The sequence below is a fragment of the Schistocerca piceifrons genome, chromosome X (assembly GCF_021461385.2).
Source record: "Schistocerca piceifrons isolate TAMUIC-IGC-003096 chromosome X, iqSchPice1.1, whole genome shotgun sequence".
Taxonomy (NCBI): Eukaryota; Metazoa; Arthropoda; class Insecta; order Orthoptera; family Acrididae; genus Schistocerca; species Schistocerca piceifrons.
Window position 1 is genome coordinate 831,885,086 of NC_060149.1, and position 25,110 is coordinate 831,910,195.

At 43.2% G+C, this 25,110-nt stretch overlaps 1 protein-coding gene across 1 annotated transcript in view; it reads right to left on the reverse strand.

Annotated features, from left to right (window-relative positions):
* LOC124722729 (dual specificity protein phosphatase 10) overlaps positions 1-25,110 on the reverse strand; it is a 228,982-nt gene that overhangs the window by 127,011 nt on the left and 76,861 nt on the right. Inside the window, exon 3 of the mRNA XM_047247870.1 lies at positions 18,606-18,916. Within this exon, the coding sequence (XP_047103826.1) occupies positions 18,606-18,916 (311 nt within the window). The remainder of the gene's footprint in view (positions 1-18,605; positions 18,917-25,110) is intronic.

The window sequence follows — 25,110 nt, forward strand, 5'->3', positions numbered from 1 at the left end:
GGGAGAAAAGGGAGGGAAAGGAAAGAAATTATTGACGTCAGCTGCATCTGGATTTCATGCGAAATCAGCAGCAATGATTGAAAATGTGTGTTGGACCAGGATTCAAATTGGGGATCTCCTGCTTCCAAGGCTTTTCCGTGAGCCACTGCACTTTCTCGACTCAGTGTTTGTCGCAATGGCGCAGATTATCTCAGCACGCCTCCAGGCCAAACCACAATCTTGCGGGCGCCACCTACCCGTAGTGCCCATCCATGTACTCCACATTCCCTACTTTGAGATTACCGCAGGAGGTCGAACGTAATTGTGAATCTGCACTAAAGATGGTCGATTCATAGACTATCGAGGCGAATCAATTATATGAATGTGTGGTGTCTGTCCTTTCGGACATGTCTAAAAGAACAGACATCGCTGCAAATAGGTGGCGCTCGGCAGGACTGTGGGTTAGCTGGGGGACGTGCCGAGATAATCCGAACAGCTGCAATAAACACTGTGTCCGGATGGCGCAGTGCCTAACGCAATCCCCTAGTAAGCAGGAGACCCCGGGTTCGAATCTCGGTCTGGCATATATTTTCACTCACCGCCGCTGGTTCTGTATAAAGTCCCGATGCAGCTAACCTCTGTAATTCCTTCCCTTTCTCTCGCCTCCACTTGCAATTTACATCATATTTACAGTGCCTGTCATGGTCAGTTGCTGAATATAAGTAGGATACCACAAAGTGAATTTCACTCATTCTGAACACAACATCATAAACTCCAGGCAGGAAGTACCAATATTCTACTTCAAAGATTCACGCCTCTACATGGATCTAATTTCTTTCGAACGTATGACACAAACTGCTAGCGCTTCGTCTCCTATTCAATGATGTTTTAATTTGAACATGCTGTCTCTGGTATCTTTGCAGACTATGCATTAACCCCTGCGAAGACAATCAAAATAATGAATTGAAAATAGCGTGAATCTGCCTGACATCATACAACATTTTAGATGTAACTATACCGCGAACAAACGTACTATAACGGAAAAACGGGTCTTTTCCGCAACAAGCTGTTTTGATTTTATTATAATTCTAGTCTTGGATCACAATGTTTATTTGTAGTTAGGTAATTTATTTTGGTCGGTAATGACCATCTTCAGACCTGAGTAGAAATGTGTTGCATTATACACATCAAGCCATTAAGTGTGATGGTGTAACACATATAATGCAACACCTTCTACTGAAATACGAAGATCGTCATTACCAACCGAAATTAATTACCTTATTACATAAACATTGTGATCCGAGACTGGAATTATAATAATGCAAATATTTCCCTAGATCGCTGAAAACGTTTTCACGACTATAGTGACCATGTAAAGCTTCTTTCATAGAAATATACTGACGTCAGAATGAGTGCCGCCTTAATTCACTACAGGTGCACTACGTGTTCACATTGTCGAATGACGAAATGTTCTGGGGTAGCTCATCTTTATTGAAGAAAGCTTTCATTCCCCAAAGCGTGTTGTAAGAACACAATATGATGCTAAACCGCAATCATCTCACAGACATCTTTTGCAGGAGTTAGGCATCTTACTTACTGCTTCACAGTATGTTTACTCCCCCATCAAGTTTGTTGTAAATAACCTGTTACAGCTCAAAAGAAACATTGATGTACGTAACTACAATACAAGATTAGACTGGGTTAGGTTAGATTCAGTTTTCGTTCCACAGACCCAAAAATGAGATGATTCTCGTGGGTGTGGAACATGTCAGAGAGTACAACGTAAAAAACCTAGACCATTTGAATATAACACTCACTCCTATCGTCATTTATCAGGAGATTGTCAGGATATGTAAATACATTACAGTAAAGTGGAACTGCTAATATTTACAGAATTAATAGACTGTCAGAGTGAAACATAATTATGTACTTTTAATAAATACAGAATACCTCATCTTGGCTGTTTTGACCAAATGCTGTCAAATCTGAAATCTAACAGACATTTTTACTTAAACCAGTCCAACAGTACCTGTTCAGATATTCATTCATACAGTAGAAGGAGCTGCCAACCGAAATGTCTTCCAAACTCTGTTTAAACTATGCTTTATCTGAAACAAAGTTTTTAATGGGTGCTGGCAATATATTGAAAATGTGTGTTCCTAAATACTGGACCCCTTTTTGGACGAAGGTAAGTGAATTTAGCTCTATACGTAGATTGTTCTTATTCCTACTATAGATATTATGGTTGGAAATAGAGACATTATTTGCAACAAATTTCATTAAGGAATAAATATACGAGAAGCAGTGGTTAGAATACTTAGTTCCTTGAGCAGGTTTCGACAAAAAGTCTTTGAACTTACACCACAAATGAGTCTTATTACACGCTTTTGCACTCCAAAATCTTTTGCTTGGTTTGACGAGTTACCAAGAATATGATCCCATATGACATAATAGAATGAAAGCAAGCACAGTACGCAAGTTTTTTCTATTTATATCTCCCATATCTCTGACATCATTCGCTCTGAAATTAAAGACTTGTTTCGGCGCTTCAACAGTCCTGTTATTTAGCCTTCCCGCCTGAATTTATCATCAAGTTTTAATCCCAGATATTTAACACTGTCGACTTGTTCTATCGGCATGTCTTCGTACTTTATACACATGCTGTTAGGAAATCTCTTAAAGCTCCTGAAAACCATAATGTGAGTCTTTTCAAAGTTTAATGACAGTGAATTAGCTTTAAACCATTAGTTAATGTCAATGAAAATTTGATTAGCAGCCATTCATACTTGACATGCTGTTTATAGTAATGCTTGTATCATCTGCAAACAAAATCAACTTCGCATCTGGCAGTGTAATAGGCGAGAGGTCATTAATGTACACAAGAAAAAGCAATGGATCCGAGATGGAACCTTACAGAAGACAACATGTAATTCATTTCCATTCACACGAAGAATGATTACTTAAACCATTTTGCAGTACTTATTATTTACAATAATATTCTAATTTACTTAAGAGAATGCTGCGATTCACACAGTCAAAGGCTTTCGACAGGTCACAGAAATTGCCAGTAGCCTTTAATTCATATTGTAATGAATTAAGCACATTCTCACTGTATGTGTGAATAGTCTTCTCTATATCGGAATCCTTAAGGAACCCAGTCCAAGACTTGGACAATACATTGTTTGCACTCAGATGATTAAGAAGACGTTCGGACGCAGCCTTTTTCAAATATTTTTGAAAAAGCCGGAAAAAGAAAAATGACACTCATTACTCCATATTACAATTTTCTTTAGTACAAAAAGGGATACACAGTACTGTCACCGAAATATTTGATCACCAACGAAATGACACAGTATGTCTGACGGACAACAAAGTCATATTTGAAAATAAATTGAAAACGTTTCTCCTTGACAGTTTCTTCATTCCGCAGCATAATTTCCGTTCATATAACATTTAAAGTGTAGTTAATGCGAAATACCAATTCAGATTTTTATTCAAAAAATTGTAAATAGTCAGCATAAAGCCATACTTATATACGAATGTATAATAAGAACTCTAAATAGTTCCTTCCTTTATTCCCACTGACAGTAAAAACGAACTACGTTTTTCAAATGTTCATTCTACTCGTATATAATACATGAAGGTAGCGTCTGCTAAAATTTTATTTCATTAAATTAAAAACAAACAGACGCTGCACGGTTACATTTTTGAACCATTATCTGAACTACACTATTAATACTAGTCTACGTTCTAAAACTATCCAAACCACTGTTTGATCAATCAAAGAGTTAAATGTACGCCTTCCTAATAGGAAAAATTTTAATTGCTGAGATGTCTGTGCAGTGCCAGTCGAGTCATGGGGGAGAGTGCTTTCTCGACTCGACCTCAGATCCTTACCTGCACTGTCGGGCAGGATTACAAATAGAACGAAAAAAATGTCTACTTTACAACACCGAAATTACAACACCAACACTCAGATCTACCTGTAGATAAAACACATTACAACACCCACTTAAATGTAATAGTTACATATTAAGTCAGAGTTATATATGACGTTGCAATATCGTAGCGAACGCATCTTCTGTAAGGGCGGAAATGACGTCACGAAGTGGCTTCGAGAATAGCGGAAGAAGTTGGTTTCAGCCCGCTCTGCTGGGTGGCGTTGCACATAAAGTGCAGCTGCTCACAGAGATCCCGTTTGGGCTTTATTTATTGTATAACAGTCTAACTTGGTAGATATACTTATGTGTTAATGCGGAACCGATTCACGCTGTTCTTCTGTCTGAATCTTTGAAGACATATTAATACAGAGCTCTTCAGTACTCTGCTGTCGTCTGATGAATATATACACAATCTCCTACACTCAGCCGGTATCTATCCAAGGCAGGTGCTGATTTCTCCGTAATAAAGCCTGTGGAACGTCGCTTTGCACGATTCTCAATGAACTACGGTCAGAAGTAAGTTCTAAAAGCTCACCATCATTTACCTCACTTTCATATGATCTTGAAGACGCTTTATCTCATTCTCAACATGATAAAGAAGGAAGTATAGCAGAGAATTGGACGTAGATGCCGTGTACTTTTGTCTTCTTCCAGTTTTCTCGGTCTCGTACTTTCTTCTTTATTCACAAGTACTCGATCTAGTCCCTGCAAGGTAGCCTTTATGCCCTGGCTCTCTCTGTCGAAGTAAAAATATTCTGAATTCTACCTACTTGATTGATTGTAGAGCACTGGCATGTTCGATATCAAATAAATGGTCCAAATGATTTACAAAGTTCTCTTCATGGCGCTTAAACACATCTCGACTTTTTTTTGCATTTTTTTGCTATTTACTCCAGTCTTAATGCAACTTATTAAGTTCTTGTAAACAATGCTGAATAGCTCTTCGCATTCGCGCTTTCTCCTAAAATATAATGCACTCACAAACCAGATGATTACCACATTAACTAATGATTGATTTTACCTCCCTTATGTTATAAAATAAAACTTTCAGCACTTGTCTATTTGATGGTAATTTGTGTCCAGCTATATGGTGCTTTGATATCTACTACTAAAAACACATATTCCTGACGACTGTGTAGCTTATGTGACTTCTTACGAGGATGTGCTGAAAAGTAATACCTCCAAATTTATTATGAGCAGACTCTTTAAGCTTTCTAAACGAAAAAAAATGTTCGTAACATTCTACATTTTTGTTCTTCATGTCTACATATTTAGAGCCCTCTGTCGTTAGGGGGTTCGAAATTGTAGTGTGTAACATGACAGTGTGTAACGTAAATGTGTTGGTGTGTGAGAAACAGCACGCTATAATCGAGTATCGAATTCGAAGAGTTCGTCCTCACATGGAACACCATTTTCTTGAGCATGACAATGTGAGACCACACATGAGCGCTGCGACATCTGCAACAGTCCGATGCCTTGGGTCCACTATCACTGATTATCCTCCATACAATCCCAACTCGGCTACATCCGATTTTTATTTACAGAACACATTCGAGGGCTTCACTTTGATAGAGATGAAGTCGCGCGGGCAGAGGTAAGGTTCTGGCTCCATCAACGAAGTTAAACATACTACAGTGACGGTATCAACAAACTAGTCTCTTGCTGGGAGAAATAGGTTCGTTGCCAAGGTGTCTTTGTTGAGAAATAAATATGAAGACACAAAGAATAAGGATGTGGAATATTAATAACTTTTGTTTTATTTAAGAAGCTTTAAGGATTTTCGCGCAACAAATTCAGAGGGATTACTTTTCAGCGCGCTCTCATATACAGCAACTGGAACATCCGTGCGACACGATCGGTAACAAATAAATACTGCACTACATGCAGCCAAGTTGGTAAACTGAGGTGACGTCACCATGACATCTGCGAACGATGTGAAAGATCGTGATCGTCCTACGAGTTCGTGCTCAAATCAGCATGGATTAAAGTGCTTCAATCACAAAAAATTTTTGTGCAGACATGTTTTAGAGTCATTCAAAAAATATTGGAGGGTGAGCGCTCAAAAAATTGAAGTCAGAAAATAAGAGACATCCTACTAAGTATACATCAAAATTCATCAGCCTCAGAGGAAGAAGATCGAAATCTCGAATAAATAATGTACAGCTGACCGATACTGTCATTGTTCCAGTTAAGTTGTAGATTATCATATGGGTAATATAATTAATTTATGAACAATTTTGCATTGGCTGGGTTACTGTTAATGAACGCGCTGAAATTCTTAGTTACATACATCCTCGCCTATCTGCTCGCAGCCCCAGGATAATGAATTGAAGCGTTTCTAGTTCATCGGATGTCTCAATCGCCCAGTAATGTCTTGAAGCCATCGGTAGAGCTGGATACTCAGCGTTCCAATGAATTGAAACTTAATGACAGTTGAAAGCCAGAGTTCGACTCATGCAATGTTTCAGATGGGTCTCATCTGACACAGAAATGTGAGGTCCTTTTCACACTAATTTGTGGAAAAGACTTATCTTCCACTGTGTGTGCATATTGAATATATACGTTATTACCTTTTGCACTTTTAACGAGAATCAGTTCATGCTTAGCACTCATAATGGGCCAGTTATTGCCCTCAAAGAATTCCATAGGCATTTTGAGAGCGATGCACATTCTGAAGTGTTTACTTATCGCTCCGTCAATGAACAATCCCCCATTTTCTAGTATATTGAGATCTGTATTTAATACGGATATGTAAGTTTTGAGTGTTGATGTGATTTCAACGTTTCTTGTTCGGTTGACTTCGACACCAATAAGTTTGTGTCATATTTCTTGAAATAGGAAGCAACACATTACGCCTAAGTCATGATATTTCTGCTGGAGCACCTTCCATCATTCTTCATAAACTGGCCTTCAAAGTATAGAAAGCTGCTGCTTATAATTGTTAAATCATCTTGATGCTGAATCAGTATTCGTATCTCATCGTTATTACTGCACCTCACCAAAGCAAAAGGTTTGTGAGATATGTAATCCTGATGAGTGCTTCGTTCGTTATACTGAACCGATGTTGTTATTTCGCTTGACGTCACTGTGCGGTTTCAATCCTGCTGACTTGAGGAACTCTAAATGGTGAAGTGTTACCACCTTGTCCTTTACTGCAGCGTGGCATGGTGACTAGATGTGAGTTAATTTTCTACCTCATTCCCAAAGCGCTGCTGCTTCAAATGAATACGTATTATGATTTCCTCCCCTTGAGAATCAACCAGGTTCCTGCCCTGGTCAACAATGCTCAATTCAACATGGTCTGTCGGGAGGACGAAGGTTCAATCCTGCGTCCGGCCATCCCGATTTAGGATTTCCGTGATTTCCCTAAATCGCTCCAGGCAAATGCCGGGATGGTTCCTTAGAAAGGGCACGGTCGACTTCCTTCCCCCTCCTTCCATAATCCGATGAGACCGATGACCTCGCTGTTTGGTCTCTCCTCCCAAAACAATCCAAAAATCCAATCAACATGGTCTAACGTCGGACCAGGCACTGGGGGTATACTGACTGTTGGGAACCTCAACGAGTTTGTATCACGTTCCCACTGTAGAAAACAAATCAAATTGTATGTATTAACCAGATGTTGATGTAAGAATTCCCAGCGATACTGCAGTCAACATGTATCTTACTAACGGAAATAGTATCCACTGGTCGATCCGACAAGTAAATTTTCTCAGTATTCTTGGTACTACTAGCTGAAAATTTGCTCCTCCAGAAAAGGAGTATTGATCGTACAGAGCCATTCGGCTAAAGGCTATTATATGTTTTGTCGTTTTTATCTCGATTTGCACATCACTTAAATAATTTTGCAGATTGTTTTCTAATTACATTTAGATCGTCAATGCCATACAGCCCGGAGGATCTCTACAACCTTACCGACTGCAAGGTGAAGTTTATTGTTCGCCTCGGTCGTGTATGGAATGCTGTTATGTTCCCAGACCAATCCATGCAATACTCCACTCACTCACCCTCGCTTAGATCTATTCGGTGGAAGTAATTTGCACTCATACAGATGAGTGCTCTTTTAAAGTAGGGTGTGCGACATGACACCTGAGGCTCAACTGGTGTGGTGATGTGCATGCTGCTTGTTTTTTACATTCATCAGGAGAAACATTAGACAGACATGTCCACGGAGGTATGAATCAAAATCTTGTCAGAACCGAAAATTGCAGAACACACAGATACTGGCGAAGTAGCGACGCAATTCTTCTGGTGGCTCCTAAATCCCCATGTCAGCCAAAGTACAGTACGTTATTCTATATACGCAACTCACTGGATTCCAGATCCTCCTGGGATGTCTAAATTTATGATCCCACATTCCTTGCATTTCCAAATCGTCTTCGGCAAAGTCTTTCGCATAAACACACAACAAGATCTTGGGATTTTGAGTTTCTTGACGAGTCTAAGCAGATGTGTATTGGTAAGTAGTCTGAAAGGTAAGTGTAGTTAGGCGATTTTTTTAAATAAGAAACCCAAGCCCTTTCTAAAGTGGTTTTGTATACAGTCCTTTACCGATTACGAAGGCGTCCATCATCCTATTATGTCTTTAAGATTCCTGTAGTTGCTCACGAGCTTTTTATGCGTTCCTCACTGTTCGGGGTATGGTGGTACCCCAACGTGCTAATATCCACACTGTCGATAGCCCTGCTAACACTGGAATTAGAAACAGTCTGATTTTACCAGATATCTAAGGTACTGGTCAAACCATAGGCGTTTTAACACAACCTCTTCTCACTCCTTTCTCAATGATTTTTTTCCACTACGATCACTGACTGAATATGCTTTTTAAACACCCAGGAGGTGTTTTTTTCTACAATGTGTCACGAGCTACGTTGATTGTTTGAAATTAAGTTTGCTACGGCTCGCAGCTCAACCGAGAACCTTCTTTTATGAGGGCATCAGGATGCTTGTACGACGATGGACCAAGTGCGTTGAAACTCAAGGAGGCTATGTCGAAAACTGTTCTTGTAAGTTTCCTATTTAATTACAATAAAATTTTGTAACTATTTTTCGGATAATAATTGACTTACCCTCGTAGGAATCTTACTGAAAGATGTAACAGTGTAAAATCTGTTACCTACATAGCTTATACCTCGTCAAACGAGACATTTCACACAGATTAAAGTTACTGCCTCAAATGTTTGAAAGTGGTATGCTTCTTTCTATGTACGAGCACTGCTATAAACATTACGATGTGAACACTTAACAACAGGTTGATGGGCATCCGTCCACTGAACTTCACTCTGTTGGTTGCAAAAATGGAAAATGATAAATGATGTTTTCCTGCCCAGTGTATTTTTTTAAAAATAATATGTGTACGCACAGAGGTTTGCGATGTGTGTAAGCCACAATCCTTATTTCAATGAGATACAATTGGCTCTTGCTTGCTCTGACAGTTACTGACATATGAGCCACACTTCGTGGTTGAGCAGTCGCAGCCATTTACTGAGAGCCCAATAAGCCAATATTCAGCATCTGTCTCAATGAGCGGCCACATCGAACATTCATTAAATAGTGTTTCAGTGTGGTGGCAGCACAAAAGAGCAGAAGGTGGCAGCGATGGCGGCAGCACAGGAGGCAGCTGCGTATTATCACCCTGACCCCAAAAGAAGAAGCTACACTCGTATATTCTTTTAAAAGGTTGTTGGATAGGACATGGCTGGGTGGAGGTCTCTGACTGAAACAATTCTTTAGAAAAAAACACTGTCTTTTATTCATTTTACATAAAATGCATAGTAGCAGGACAAAATTAGAAAAATATCTGTAGCCCTCAAGTCAGCCTGTACAGCATTCAAGCCGATTGGTGGCATTATCCACATAAAATTCCATCTGTGAACTCACTCTCTGCTGTTTTTACAGGTTCTAGATACAAACTGTAGCATGAGGAGGATTGTGGGGTTTCTCAAGAGGGGCAAAAGAGGCCCAGAACTGAACTGGAGAGGGGGGTGACAAAAAAAGTGAGCCTTTTTCCAGAGGGGTGTGGAAGGTGGAGGGAGAGGAGTGGAAGTTTCTCAGAAGGACAAATTATCCTCACGGATGATAAATCAACTCCCAAGGGATGATAAATCAACTCCCAAGGGATCACAAAGCACTTAGCAGAACAGTAGATTATGGGGAGGAGGAGGGGTGCTTTAACTGGTCAGTTTAATTAATTAGATTACCAATTTGATATCAAAAGTGCACCAGAACCTCCTTTGCCCCACTACTGACAGATATGGAGGTCGGTCTCTGCCGGCTTTTGTGGCCGAGCGGTTCTAGCCGCTTCAGTCCGGGGCCGAAATGCTGCTATGGTCGCAGGTTCGAATCCTGCCTCGGGAATGGATGTGTGTGATGTCCTTAGGTTAGTTAGGTTTAAGTAGTTCTAAGTCTAGGGGACTGATGACCTCAGATGTTAAGTCCTATAGTGCTTAGAGCCATTTAGGTCGCTGTCGCTCTCTCTCTCTCTCTCTCTCTCTCTCTCTCTCTCTCTCTCTCTCGCATCATCATCATCATCACGTCTGCGACAAGTAAACACCCTGGCTGCAAATCTAATACATGAAACTCTTGGGTGGAAGAAATATTTTACCACTTGGTTTCCTTAGTTTAGATTTACCGATTTTGAAGGCACAAAGGGACACTCAAGAAAACTGTAATACAGTCAATATTCAGTTCATTGGGAGTAAGCATTAAAAGTTCTTTCCGGCCAGGCCTTAAGCTAAGCATTCCTCAGCGTTCGTTGTTACATCACTTGATTCTCTTTCCCCTCCGAACGTAACTACGCCCTGTCGAGTAAAGGCAGCAACGATTATTACAGTAAATTCTTTTCTGTTGCGGCCTTTTAACGGTTTTTCGCACATATTTTTCACTGCGTAACATGAAGCACCTTTTTTGTATCCTGCCTGGATGGCCGGTGCGTGGGTCTGCTCCTGTGAACTGCTTCTGTAATATAGGCCGAGAGTGAAGGAAGCGAGTAGGAGTAGGAGAGGTGAAGCACTTCGGTACTGCATGTAACTTTAACACTTTTAATAGAGTCAAAAACACAAGTAAATATCAAATGCATACATAACTTTGGCTAGGATGAGCACGTAGGTGTGTAGCCGTAGTCCATGTCTAATACTGTGAAGTTAGGATGACTATTCTGTATAATCTCAAAGCTAACAAATACTCGTTGCTGTCCAAACTTTAACTGAACGTAACTAATACAAAATCTCAATAACAAGCTAGCCCACTCGGTAGTAGAAGCGATATTTCCAGGCCGTCGGCTCTTGATGAAACGGGCCGAAATCAAGACGGCACTCCCTGAGCTCCACAGCGTCGGCCAAAGGGCGCTGTGATCAGCGTAGTTAGTCTTCTCTCGCAGTGCCAACTTACGAGTGGGTGCACCTGCGTTGTGACATCGTAACTCTCGACGCCACAAACTTCACACATTGTCATAGCATATACCAAGACAGGAGCACATGACCACGGATAGTGGGACAGAAAAAGCGACTTTCTATTCAGATTTGAAGCAATAACTAATTGCGTTAAACACTTAACACGATTATTCGCTACAACACTAAAGACTTTGAATGTTTTATTCACGCTAGAAAAATAACGTAATGATCAGTACATTTGTCGGCCCCGTTTCCAGTGACATCACGACTTCTGGTGTTCGTCCACCGCGTCCGCCACTCAATCGCTAGCTCGGAACATTAGGGTTGAGCTTACGATGAATGGAGTATAGGATCTGGTCATTACCAGTGCCGTCGTCTCATACATCTGGCAATATTTCTGCATTTCACAAAATGAATAAAATCGGCAGCCTGCAACTAGAGATAAAGATTCTCGAATAGAGACATTTTGTTTAGTCAAGTGGCAACACAGAGTGCAGTAGTCGTGTGCGAGTGCTGCTGTTAAGTGAAACGCCGCGCTGACAATTGGTCGCTTTCCCCTGTCGGAATTGAGAAAGCTGGCGGGAAGTTGCATCGGAGCGGAGATCCTCACAACAAAAAGCGGAACAGAGTTCTCGTAACGCCACTCGTCGCAAGGCTGCAGCATCTTACCACTCTGTGGAAACGAGTCCACCTGTTTACCTATTACGAAAAGACGCAAGTAGGCAAACCATCAGTTTTATGACGACCATGCTAATTACAGAGTCCTTATTTGTTTGAAACCAATTGTACAAGCAGGTGCACGAAGGAAGGGAAAGAAATATCTAAAATACGATTTAAACTACCTGGCATTTAGCTTCCACAATGAGATTTTCACTCTGCAGCGTAGTGTCCGCTGATATGAAACTTCCTGGCAGATTAAAACTGTGTGCCGGACCGAGACTCGAACTCGGGACATCTGCCTTTCGCGGGCAAGTACTCTACCAACTGAGCTACCCAAGCACGACTCACGCCCCGGCCTCACAGCTTTACTTCTGCCAGTACCTCGTCTCCTATCTTCCAAACTTTACAGAAGCTCTCCTGCGAATCTTGCAGAACCAGTTTCATATCAGCGCACACTCCGCTGCAGAGTGAAAATCTCATGCTGGAAGCATCCCCCAGGCTGTGGCTAAGCCATGTCTCCGCAATATCCTTTCTTCCAGGAGTGCTAGTTCTGCAAGGTTCGCAGGAGAGCTTCTGTAAAGTTTGGAAGGTAGGAGACGAGGTACTGGCAGAAGTACAGCTGTGAGGACGGTGCGTGAGTCATGCTTGGATAGCTCAGTTGGTAGAGCGCTTGCCAGCGAGAGGCAAAGGTCCCGAGTTCGAGTCTCGGTCCGGCACACAGTTTTAATGTACCAGGAAGTTTCATATCAGCGCACACTCCGCTGCAGAGTGAAAATCTCATTCTGGAAGCATCCCCCAGGCTGTGGCTAAGCCATGTCTCCGCAATATCCTTTCTTTCAGGAGTGCTAGTTCTGCAGGGTTCGCAGGAGAGCTTCTGTAAAGTTTGGAAGGTAGGAGACGAGGTACTGGCAGAAGTAAAGCTGTGAGGACGGGGCGTGAGTCGTGCTTGGGTAGCTCAGTTGGTAGAGCACTTGCCAGCGAGAGGCAAAGGTCCCGAGTTCGAGTCTCGGTCGGACACACAGTTTTAATCTGCTAGGAAGTTCCTTAGTTGGCATTTGACAGAGGGAGCTGTACTGCCATCGTCCGCCCCACTGTGTCGTCGCAAAGCCAGTCAGCTGTGAGAGAATCGCGTAATGTTTAGTTTCGCCTGCCTTACCATGTACAATGAAGATACCTGATATAAGGCGTATGTAACACTATATACATCTATGTCAAGAATTTCTGAATTTTTACTTGTTTTTTGTAAGAGGCAGAGGTTAAAAGTTTCATTTTTTTTAGACTTAAAAATCAATAAAATATCGTAAAAAAACGAACTTACGCATATCAAACGCAATACGATATGCATCTTTGGAAAGATCCGTTGCACAACGAGTTACTTAACTAATCAACGAAAAAAATGAGATTTCATTGACATAAATAATTTTCGACATACAATGTAATACGTTTGAATTTGTATCCCGGATGGAAAAAATTCGTCCAGAAAAAAAAAAACATACTTCTGGCTCTAATCAAAGTCAAGAACAAATATTTTTACTGTCTTAGAGAAAATTTTGACCTAAGTACGACACGTAAATTTAAGTGCTTTTATGTTATTTTTGTAAGGAATAGAGATTTTTAAAGATATTTCCTATGATCATCGCTGCCTGAACAGTGCTTATCGCGGCAGATTCAGTGGACAGGTGTCGTAAACGTGTTTTCAGTTTTTTTAAAGTCACACGAGAGTTAATAATATTTATTATTTAAATACTAAGATATATAAAACACACCAATACGTAAGTACTGACACGAACCAACAACCTCCGATTGTTTTACAACGTCAGATATGGACGACTTCATAACGAACCGTTAATGTTCTTATGTTTGACGCCTCTTAGTCGGATTATTTGCGAATTTCAGTTTATTTACGGGAACAAGCGACAGAATTGTTTCCAGACTTCGAGTTTCCAATATATCCAATATATGCACTAGGGTCACGTCAACAGCAGTGTACTGTGCATCTGATGGAGTGGAGCAGACATGAAATCAGCATGCAAAACTGTTTCCCGGCTTTGTGTTTCCACCCTCATCACACGCATCGAGCCACTTCCGTCATATAGTGGAGTAACGAGAGTTGTGATATTCTCTGTCTTACCTTGCACAAGTTGAGTGCAGGTGACAAAAAGCGCCTCGTTGTAGGAATCTCCTCTCATCATGAAATGAATATAGAGACAATTTTTGAAAATCCACGATTTAGTGACATGAAGCTAGATGAAACAAGCAAAAGGAAAGTGAATGACATAAACTGTATCCGAATTCAACACAAATAACTGCAATTATCAGCGCTTGCAACCTCAGAGTCCTCAACTGTCACGTTTTAGAAATACGCTGAGAAATGTCTTATGTATAACGTAAAACACAATTTATGTCAATTTATGTGAAGAATCAGATGGGAATCATTTAAAAATTCAATGCGAACCTGGACACTAGATTACTTTCTGTTTATAAGAAGGATGATTGGAGTTTAACGTTTTGTCTACATCGATATCAGAATTTCCATAACACAAAGGCACACCTATAACGAAAACCACTGCTAGTTAAAGAATAATTCTATCACCCATCAAGAGAGTATATGGTCATTATGGTACAGATGGTTGAGAATATATGTTTATGAATATATGACTAAAGCTAGCTGGGCGCCTATCTGAATCCATAATACGAATCTAATGCTACTACTATACTGAATTTGTCATTCGACTTACTGTTTGAATCTATGTAGACCTCTACCATTTGCAGCACACCAACCACACATGCTTAAGAACTATTATAATGCATTTTCCTGTACAATCACCCTATTAATTGACTGTGTTGAAAGGCTTAAATCGTGCTACAGTGGTCTGAGGAATACTCATGTCGATGTATTGGCCACGAAATTCGTCTGATCAGGGTGCATTTAAGATGTTCTTGGCTGTCAGCTCTACACCTGCATTTTACGGAATGCATGTGTGAACATGTGACGCTTGATATCTCCGGAAACCTAGAGGAATCCACTGTAGCATGTTTCATTTGTCGACAAAACAAAACAAATTGCAATACGAAAAGAAAAGACATCTTTATGGCGCGAAAATTGGCAATTAACCCTAAATAATGAAAAGTGTGAGGTCATCCATGTATGTGCTAAAAGGGATCCGTTAAACTTCGGTTACACGATAAATCACTCAAATCTAAAGATCGTAAATTCAACTAAATACCCAGTAATTACAATCACGAACAACTTAAATTGGAAATAAAACACAGAAAATGTTGTGCGGAAGGCGAACCAAAGACTATGTTTTATTGGCAAAACACATGGAAGATGGAACAGATGTACTAAAGTGACTGCCTACAGTACAGTTGACAGTCCTCTTCTGGAGTACAGCTGCGCAGTGTGGGATCTTTATCAGATAGGATTAACGGAGTACATCGAGAAAGTTCAAAGGAGAGTAGCACGTTTTTTATTATCGCGAAATAGGGGAGAGAGTGTCACTGACATGATACAGGATTTTGGATGAACACTATTAAAACAAAGGCGTTTTTCGTTGCAGCGGAACCTTCTCACTAAACTTCAATTACCAACTTTTTCCTCCGAATGCGAAAATATTTCGTTGACGCCGATTTACATAGCGAGAAAGGATCATCATAATAAAATAAGGGAAATCAGAGTTCGCACAGAAATGTATAGGTGTTCGGTTTTGCGCGCGCCGTTGAAGAATGGAATAATAGCGAATTATCGTGAAGGTGGTTCGATGAACCCTCTGCCATGCACTTAAGTGTGATTTGTAGAGTATCAATGTAGATGTAGGATCTTGAACTGTCATGTGAAATGCAGTCTCAACGTCGTAACAGACACTCACTGTCGTGAGCGTTCGCATCTTCGTCAGCAAAAACCTTCTAGCACATACAGGCTGTTGAACTAAGCACAGCTTTATTCATCTGAAATGATTTAGAAATCTCATGCAAACGTCGGATGTCCATACCGTATTTATAGATGCATACCCTACAGACCAATGCCCACTAACACAGCTCTGCTCTTGCGAGGGCTGTCGGTGAAGTACCCATGTTCATCATCCTCATGATGATATTTAGTTACATAGTTCACAGATCCGCATGATGTTCAATCTCAGAACACAGTGCCGTTAGAAATCCGCTGGAAACGTTAGATGTCTTATGCACAACACAAAGCATTTATAATATATGATTGGGATCGCTTAAAAATTATGATACTAGCCTGAGTACTACATCAGTTCCCGTTTATAGGCGGATTATTACAGTTTAATGTACTGCTAAGTGTCTGAGAGTATCGTATTATTCCAAGTTAAGAGCTTTCACGCTGCTTCTGCAAAACATAATGCGCTTGAGAGATGTAGTGCCGATAAACATGTGAAACTGCGTCATCATATCAGTTCGTTATGATTATAATCATAAAAACTTTTCGCAGTTACAGTGGATCATTTGCATAATAACACAAAATGTCTGACCGGTAGCAAAGCAAGTCTGAAAACTTATACACAAAAAGCAAAGTCCCGACTGACTGACTCATTCCTGACTCATCATGAAATTCGCAGAGGGTGTTCATCTTATTTTGTAGGCATCGTTTCCCACATTCCATCCCTAAGGGGGTGAAGTATCTGTGTAACTGTCTTGCAGGTGTCAAATCGAAGCAATACGATCGTCACGGTACTTCTACTTCTTAACGCGAGAACTAGAACATCTTCGATTTTTACTCGCGCTGAAAGCTGCAATATCTACTGTTGTAGTAGCGATAATAGTACGTGTTCGAGTCGTTTTTGCACGGGATGTGGCTGAAATTAACGTACGGAACGAGCACACTCCACATAAAATTTTAGAACTGACAATACTCCACGTGCGCATTTCACCACTTACAAGCAAACCCTTGCGCGTGGTGATCCCAAAGTCCAAGTCCTGCGGGATTAAGAACACATCTGTAGACTTCTCTCCACTGCTGTGTTCGCGTGGAGGCGTTGCGCAGGTCCGCGCCACTCGGTCTCCCAGTTAAAACCGTATGTACGAGAGTGTATCAGTCGCATTGTGGTAGCCCTCGATGATATTTATGACCAAATTTACGGTACTAAAATCTGCTTTCATTTAATGTGGTTCGTGAGCTACCAAGTGCCAGTTATTCTATCGCAGATATTTTTGTTGTTGTGGATTATGGAAGCTGCACATGGCACATAAACCTGACCGGTTGCTTTGCAACTATACCCGTCGCCAGATGAGACGGTGTGTCGAATTCCTGTCGCTGTCGCTGTTATCTACACTACTGGCCATTAAAATTGCTAAACCAAGAAGAAATTCAGATGACAAACCGGTATTCATTGGACAAATATATTATACTAGAACTGACATGTGATTACATTTTCACGCAATTTGGGTGCATATATCCTGAGAAATGAGTACCCAGAACAAACACCCCTGGGCATTGACTCAAACAGAGCTTGGATGGCGTGTACAGGTACAGCTGCCCATGCAGCACACGAGTAGTGACTGGCGTATTGTGACGAGCCAGATGCTCGGCCACCATTGACCAGACGTTTTCAATTGGTGAGAATGTGCTGGCCAGGGCAGGATTCGAACATTTTCCGTAACCAGAAAGGCCCGTACAGGACCTGCAACATGCGGTCGTGCATTATCCTGCTGAAATGTAGGGTTTCGCAGGGATCGAATGAAGGATAGAGCCACGGGTCGTAACACATCTGAAATGTAACGTTCACTGTGCAAAGTGTCGTGAATGCGAACAAGAGGTGACCGAGACGTGTAACCAGTGGCACCCCATACCATCACGCCGAGTGATACGCCAGTATGCCGATGACGAATACACGCTTCCAGTGTGCGTTCACCGCGATGTCACCAGAACACGGATGCGACCATCATGATGCTGTAAACAGAACCTGGAGTCATCCGAAAAAACGACGTTTTGCCATTCGTGCACTCAGGTTCGTTGTTGAGTACACCATCACAGACGTTCCTGTCTGTGATGCAGCGTCAAGGGTAACCGCAGCCATGGTCTCCGAGCTGATAGTCCATGCTGCTGCAAACGTCATCGAACTGTTCGTGCAGATGGTCGTTGTCTTGCAGACGTCAGGGATCGAGACGTGGCTGCACGATCCGTTACAGCCATGCGGATAAGATGCCTGTCATCTCGACTGCTAGTGATACGAGGCCGTTGGGATCCAGTACGGCGTTCCGTATTACCCTTCTGAACCCACCGATTCCATATTCTGCTAATAGTCATTGGATCTCGACTAACGCGTAGCAGCAATGTCGCGATACGTTAAACCGCAATCGCGATAGGCTACAATCCGACCTTTATCAAAGTCGGAAACGTGAAGGTACGCACTTCCCCTCCTTACAAGAGGCATTACAATGTTTGACCAGGCAACGCCGGTCAACTGCTGTTTGTGTATGAGAAATCCTCATGTCTGCACGTTGTATGTGTCGCCACCGGCGCCAACCTTGTGTGAATGCTCCGAAAAGCTAATCATTTGCATATCACAGCATCTTCTTCCTGTCGGTTAAATTTCGCGTCTGTAGCACGTCATCTTCGTGGTGTAGCAATTCTAATGGCCAGTAGTGTATATGGGTGGTAGTTGCGACTCACCGACAAGGTAGACGGGCTGCCAGCCGTCGGCGAGCAGGCTGCTGACGACGAGGTGCAGCGCGCTGGCGGCCGAGATGCGGCCCGCGCCGGCCTCTGCGTCGGGGCAGTCGTCCGACACGACGACCACCTCCCCCGGCGGCCGGCGCAGCGCCTGCCGGCCCTCGGCGCTGCCGGCCAGCTCCGCCAGCGACACCTTGCCGTGCTGCAGCCGCCGCCGGTTGAACCGGTCAGAGCAGTTCACGTTGACGGCGCCGCGCACGTGGCTCACGTTGAACGAGAAGAACGGCCGCAGGTCCAGCACCACCAGCGGCCTGCAACACGTAACCCGGAACATTGTGACCACTGCCCGAAGCCCGGCGGCCGGACAGAGGCATTTTGGCAACGGTACGGGCCGCAAATCGGAGAATCCACTGACATAAGCGACTCTGAAAAAAAGACAGATTATTACTACCTGGCCGCTGAAAAACGAGCCTGTCCGGAACAGCGATGCTAGTGGGCGGTTTGCGTGCTGCCGTCGTGACAGTCTCCACAAAGTCGACGTCTCGTTACGAGTCTTACCAGGTCAATAATGAAACGTCCCCTTAGGAAAATTTATGAGTGACTCTGCTGATAAACCTCTTACATTATTTGATTTTCAAACAGCTGAGCAGAACTGAACGTACTCAGACATTTCGCTCTTTACCTATTCTGATCATCACTAAGCTGACACACAATATTTTTAGCGCAACGCAATCGGACTTTCAATAATCCCTACAAAATAATGGAACTGACAAACATTAACCTATACCTTTCACAAATCACTTACCTTTCAAAAATCTTCGTTACTCGAACTACTGCAATACAGCGAGCGCCACTACTGCCACCTAATTAAAAGATTCTAACTACTGAATGCACTAACTACTGATAGGCATACTTAGCAAATGAAAGATTTTGATAGAAACAAACAATGTATTTCCGTTAATAGTGTTCAAAAGTCATAATATATATATATATATATATCAGTTCATGAAATCCAGTCTTACAAATTTACTGTATCTGATGGACACACGTCCAGATCATCCGCTCTCAAAACTCCGCCATTTCTCTCCCCACATCCACCACTGCTGGCGGCTCACCTCCAACTGCGCAACGCTACGCGCTGTTAACAGCCAACTGCCCAAAACTACAATAGCGAATTCCAACAATGCTGACAGCCACAGACTGCACACGGCACAGTCAGTGATTTTCATATAGAGCGCTACGTGGCGTTATCAACATAAAAATCTAAACAGCCGACTTACAATAACGCAGGATAGGTGACATTACCGGCAGATCCGACAGCAGAGCATCTTGCTGGTGCGGGCATAACTGTTTCGGATCACATCATACAACGCTCATACTCGATTAGGGAGTCCCTACGTGAGTCCACGTTCACCCAGCAACATCGTCAATTACGATTGCAGTCTTGCACGGGATCATCGAAATTGGTCCACATATAAATGGAAAAGTGTAGCCTGGCCCGATGAATCGTGTTCCTTGTGGTGGTTCAAAAATGATTCAAATGGCTCTGAGCACTATGGGACTTAACATCTGAGGTCATCAGTCCCCTAGAACTTGGAACTGCTTAAACCGAACTAACCTAAGGACAGCACACACATCCATGCCCGAGGCAGGATTCGAACCTGCGACCGTAGCGTATGTGCGCTCCTAGGCTGAAGCACCTAGAACCGCACGGCCACACCGGCCGGCCTTATGGTGGTGGCGGTAAGTTCCTATGGGGCCAAATTGCTGAGGTCATCGGTCCAACACACACACACACACACACCCATGCCCGAGTGAGGACTCGAACCTCCGACGGGGAAAGCCGCGTGGCCCGTGCAAGACGCCCCTAGACCGTGCGGCTATGTTTCTTTAAATACCAGGTCGATGATCGTGTCCGCATACGCTGTCATTGAGGCGGTCAGCTGCTCGAAACACACACCGAGCCACGGTCACAGGTCCAAATGGCTCTGAGCACTATGGGACTTAACATCGGATGTCATCAGTCCCCTAGAACCTCGAACAACTTAAACCTAAGTAACCTACGGACATCACACACATCCATGCCCGACGCAGGATACGAACCTGCGACCGTAGCGGTCGCGCGGTTCCAGACTGAAGCGCCTAGAACCGCTCGGTCACACCGGCCGGCGCGGTCACAGGCTGGTGTGGCACAATGAGGCCATTCACCTCGGCTTCCGTGGGATCGATGGTAGTAATCAAAACCAGTGAGACAGCTGTGGACTACGTGGACATCACAACCGAATGCGAAACCGTCTGTCGTGGAGCTTATAGCGAAACTGGCTATCCTTTAAGGAGTAGCTGTAGATACTGCGATAAATTGTTTAAAGGCACGGAAAAAACACAGGGACTGAATTTGTCCAGTAGTGCCGCGCGGGATTAGCCGAGCGGTCTCAGGCGCTGCAGTCATTGACCGCGCGGCTGGTCTCGGCGGAGGTTCGAGTCCTCCCTCGGGCATGAGTATGTGCGTTTGTCCTTAGGATAATTCAGGTTAAGTAGTGTGTAAGCTTAGGGACTGATGACCTTAGCAGTTAAAACCCATAAGATTTCACACACATTTGTCCAGTAGTTCCAGGTGGTATGACTTGCAATGCCACAAACTTTTCAGGAGGGACAGTTTGCTCTAAAGGAGTATGGTTTTTATACGCAGACCAGAAATCAAGTAAATGCAAGTTATTTTGCCCAGCTATTCGCCGAAGGCAGCACACATTCTATAGTTGTAGTTTTCTTTGGCCCATTTTCTCACTCTTGCTTGCTGTGATGTAAATATTACCTACAGCCATTGCAAGATGACGCACACCAGCTAGAATCGTAGGGGGAAAAGCACCTCCAACTTTTCGCAGCACAATAAATAACTTTCCAGCCAATTTACCACCCAGATTAACAGTAAGCATAAATGTATATGAAAGCGTTAAGCAGTTATGTTAATCGATATTGGTACAACTCTCTTGGTACCAGTAATTTCCAGGGTTCCATTTGATTTTCATTTCCTCTTCAAAACCCGATTGGTCGGTGTTGAAAACAAATTCCTTACTGAACGATGGGATAAGTTAGTTTATCTCATCTCCAAATTTTCGGACCGATTCCGCAGTTTGCTGTACATCATCAAGTGAACGCTTTGTTTAAGTTTCGTTATCTTACTTCTTCCACTTCTCTAGCACTGTTTGAAGTTATGCAGCCACCCACTCCTTCCCCTGAAATCACTGTAATCTAAGTCGCTCGCAGTTTGATGTGCTTAACGTACTAGGTCACTATGATGCATATCCTGTAAACTGTAGCAAGCATCCCTGAAACGTGCAAACAACAGTTTTGTAACAAGAGCGCCATGTCCTCTCTTGAATATAGTAGTTTTTCTTCTGCACTACATGGTCATATTGCTGTGGACATATTCGAAATCTGTTCATAATTGATTTTTTTACTATTCTGCGTATGATATTCCATTTATGTAATTGCGTTTAGTACTCGCTCCTTGGCCCGCATCTCGTGGTCGTGCGGTAGCGTTCTCGCTTCCCACGCCCGGGTTCCCGGGTTCGATTCCCGGCGGGGTCAGGGATTTTCTCTGCCTCGTGATGGCTGGGTGTTGTGTGCTGTCCTTAGGTTAGTTAGGTTTAAATAGTTCTAAGTTCTAGGGGACTGATGACCATAGATGTTAAGTCCCATAGTGCTCAGAGCCACTCGCTCCTTGGATAACGATTGTCCTTTGCTATTTTTCACTGGAGACGAAATTTGTGGCTCTCTGTCCGATAAGTATGATGAACTACGAGGGTTGCCCAGAATGTAATGCACCGCATTTTTTTCTTCAACAAATGGTTCAAATGGCTCTGAGCACCATGGGACTTAACATCTGTGGTCATCAGTCCCCTAGAACTTAGAACTACTTAAACCGAACTAACCTAAGGACATCACACACATCCATGCCCGAGGCAGGATTCGAACCTGCGACCGTAGCAGTCGCGCGGTTCCGGACTGAGCGCCTCAACCGCGAGACCACCGCGGCCGGCTTTCTTCAACAAGTCTTTATTGAACATAATGACAATTACTCACACGAGAGAATGGTGTTTTGCCTACGCACCCTATTTTTCCACGTAATCTCCATCCCGTTCTACGGCCTTCCTCCAGCACGAAACAAGAGCGTGTATGTCGGTACCAATCCTTGTCCCGGTGAAGGAGCCAGTGCGTCACTGTGTGAATCACCTCCTCATCGTCCTCAAACTGTCCTCCACGAATGGCATTCTTTAATGGCCCATACAAGTGGAAGTCCGAGGGAGCTAGGTCACGAGTGTCAGCTGTGATAGCCGTAGATGGTCTCCCCGATCGCTGCAAATCGTGGAGCTCCGCCGAACCGCCTTCTGATGACCTCACCCGTCGTGCCTAGCGACTAACTGTACTTCTGTCGACAGCAGATGCTCCACAGACTTTGCACAAGCGTTTGTGAATATTCCCCACAGTTTCTTTCTCTGCAGTGAGAAACTCAACGACGGCGCGTTGCCTGTAACGTACATCACCTACAGACGCCATTTTGAAACTGTCCTGCAACTACGCTATCTGTCGGAAGTGGGGGAAACTTGGCACGCTCACTCAGGGGACTTCAAGAAATACGTACGTAACGTTTCGCATTCTTAGCATTGTTTGCGGCTGAGAGAAAAAATGCGGTGCATTACTTTCCGGGCAACCTTCGTAGATGGCTCGATATTTGTTTTAGTGTCGCTTTCACTCGTTAAGCACCTACCATTATCACTGTTCAAATGGTTCAAACGGCTCTGAGCACTATGGGACTCAACTGCTGAGGTCATTAGTCCCCTAGAACTTAGAACTAGTTAAACCTAACTAACCTAAGGACATCACAAACATCCATGCCCGAGGCAGGATTCGAACCTGCGACCGTAGCGGTCTTGCGGTTCCAGACTGCAGCGCCTTTAACCGCACGGCCACTTCGGCCGGCCATTATCACTGTACTCCTGATGTAGACAGACCGTACAGTCGAGCGTATACGACACCACACATTTCACTGACCATCTAGCAGAAACGCTAATATTTCGTCTGCCACATCTTTCTCACAGTGCTAAATTCCTTCGGTTCCTTTCTGACGATATTTCATTTTCGGCAGTTGTTCTTGCACACATAATGCAATATTTGCTTTGCTTAACGTTGCCATCACTCTGCTGTGTATTAAAACCGCTAGCACTATAGCACTGCTGTGAGTTACTCGTCGACTTACTGTTCAGCTACGCTCTGTAGCCTGATGCTGTGCTCATCACTGGATACCCCCAGTCCAGCCCGCTATTGCCATCAGCAGCCAATACTGTGGTTGCATGGTAGACAATACGTGGGGCGTCGAATGCCGTAAACATCACTGGCCTCTTTTGCCACCTCACACTCAAGGGGTTTCTGATCAGTTTAAACAAAGTTATGTCTCTTGAACTATACGTCATAGAATCACATAATTTTGTAGTTACATTCAGCGGCTTATGTGAACACTGTCTGCGAAATGTGTTAATAATGGTATTAGTAGCAGAGAAGTAATGAATTTGAACGTCATGCATGATGCAGCAGTTCTTCACGCACCTTAGTGTTTATATCATTTCTTCTGAACTATGTGTCGTACAATTATATAATTTTGTAGGTACATTCAGTGGTATATGTGAATGTCGTCTGCAAAATGTGTCTTGAATACATTTAGTAGCGAAGAAGTAATAAATTAAAGCGTCATGCCTGATGCGGCAGTTTTACTGTACGAACAGCGAAAATGTAGTAAGTGATATACTTTTTCCTTTCATTATTTTGTGGGGGCTTGTCAGTGGGAAAAAGTTTCGAAAATGTTTGAAATTACGTGTAAAGTTTGTTGCAAGTCCACTAAGTGAAATGTTGGCTACATAGTCTGGCAATTCCCGCGCGAGAGCTACACTTGTTTCTCAGTCCCACTGCCGCCCCTTTAATAAGTACGTGGTTCTCTCCATTATAGCGACGATTTACCGACAGTAAGTGGTATGTGTACCAAGTCCCGTGGAAATCGATTCAGTGGTTTAAAAGGAGATGTGGAACACACAGATACACACCCACATAGACACTCTCTCTCTCTCTCTCTCTCTCTCTCTCTGGGCGACGAAACTCTTAAAGTTTTTTAAATTAAACAAACGTTATTAACGTTCTGGCAACGGCCTTGCCGCGGAGGATACATCGGTTCCCGTCAGATCACCGAAGTTAAGCGCTGTCGGGCGTGGCCTGCACTTGGATGGGACCGTCCGGGCCGCCATGCACTGTTGCCATTTTTCGGGATGTACTCAGCCTCGTGATGTCAATTGAGGAGCTACTCGACCGAATATTAGCGGCTCGGGTCGAAGAAAACCATCATAACGACCGGAAAAGCGGTATGCTGACCACACGCCCCTCCTACCTGCATCCTCATCTGAGGATGACACGGCGGTCGGATGGTCCCGATGGGCCACTTGTGGCCTGAAGACGGAGT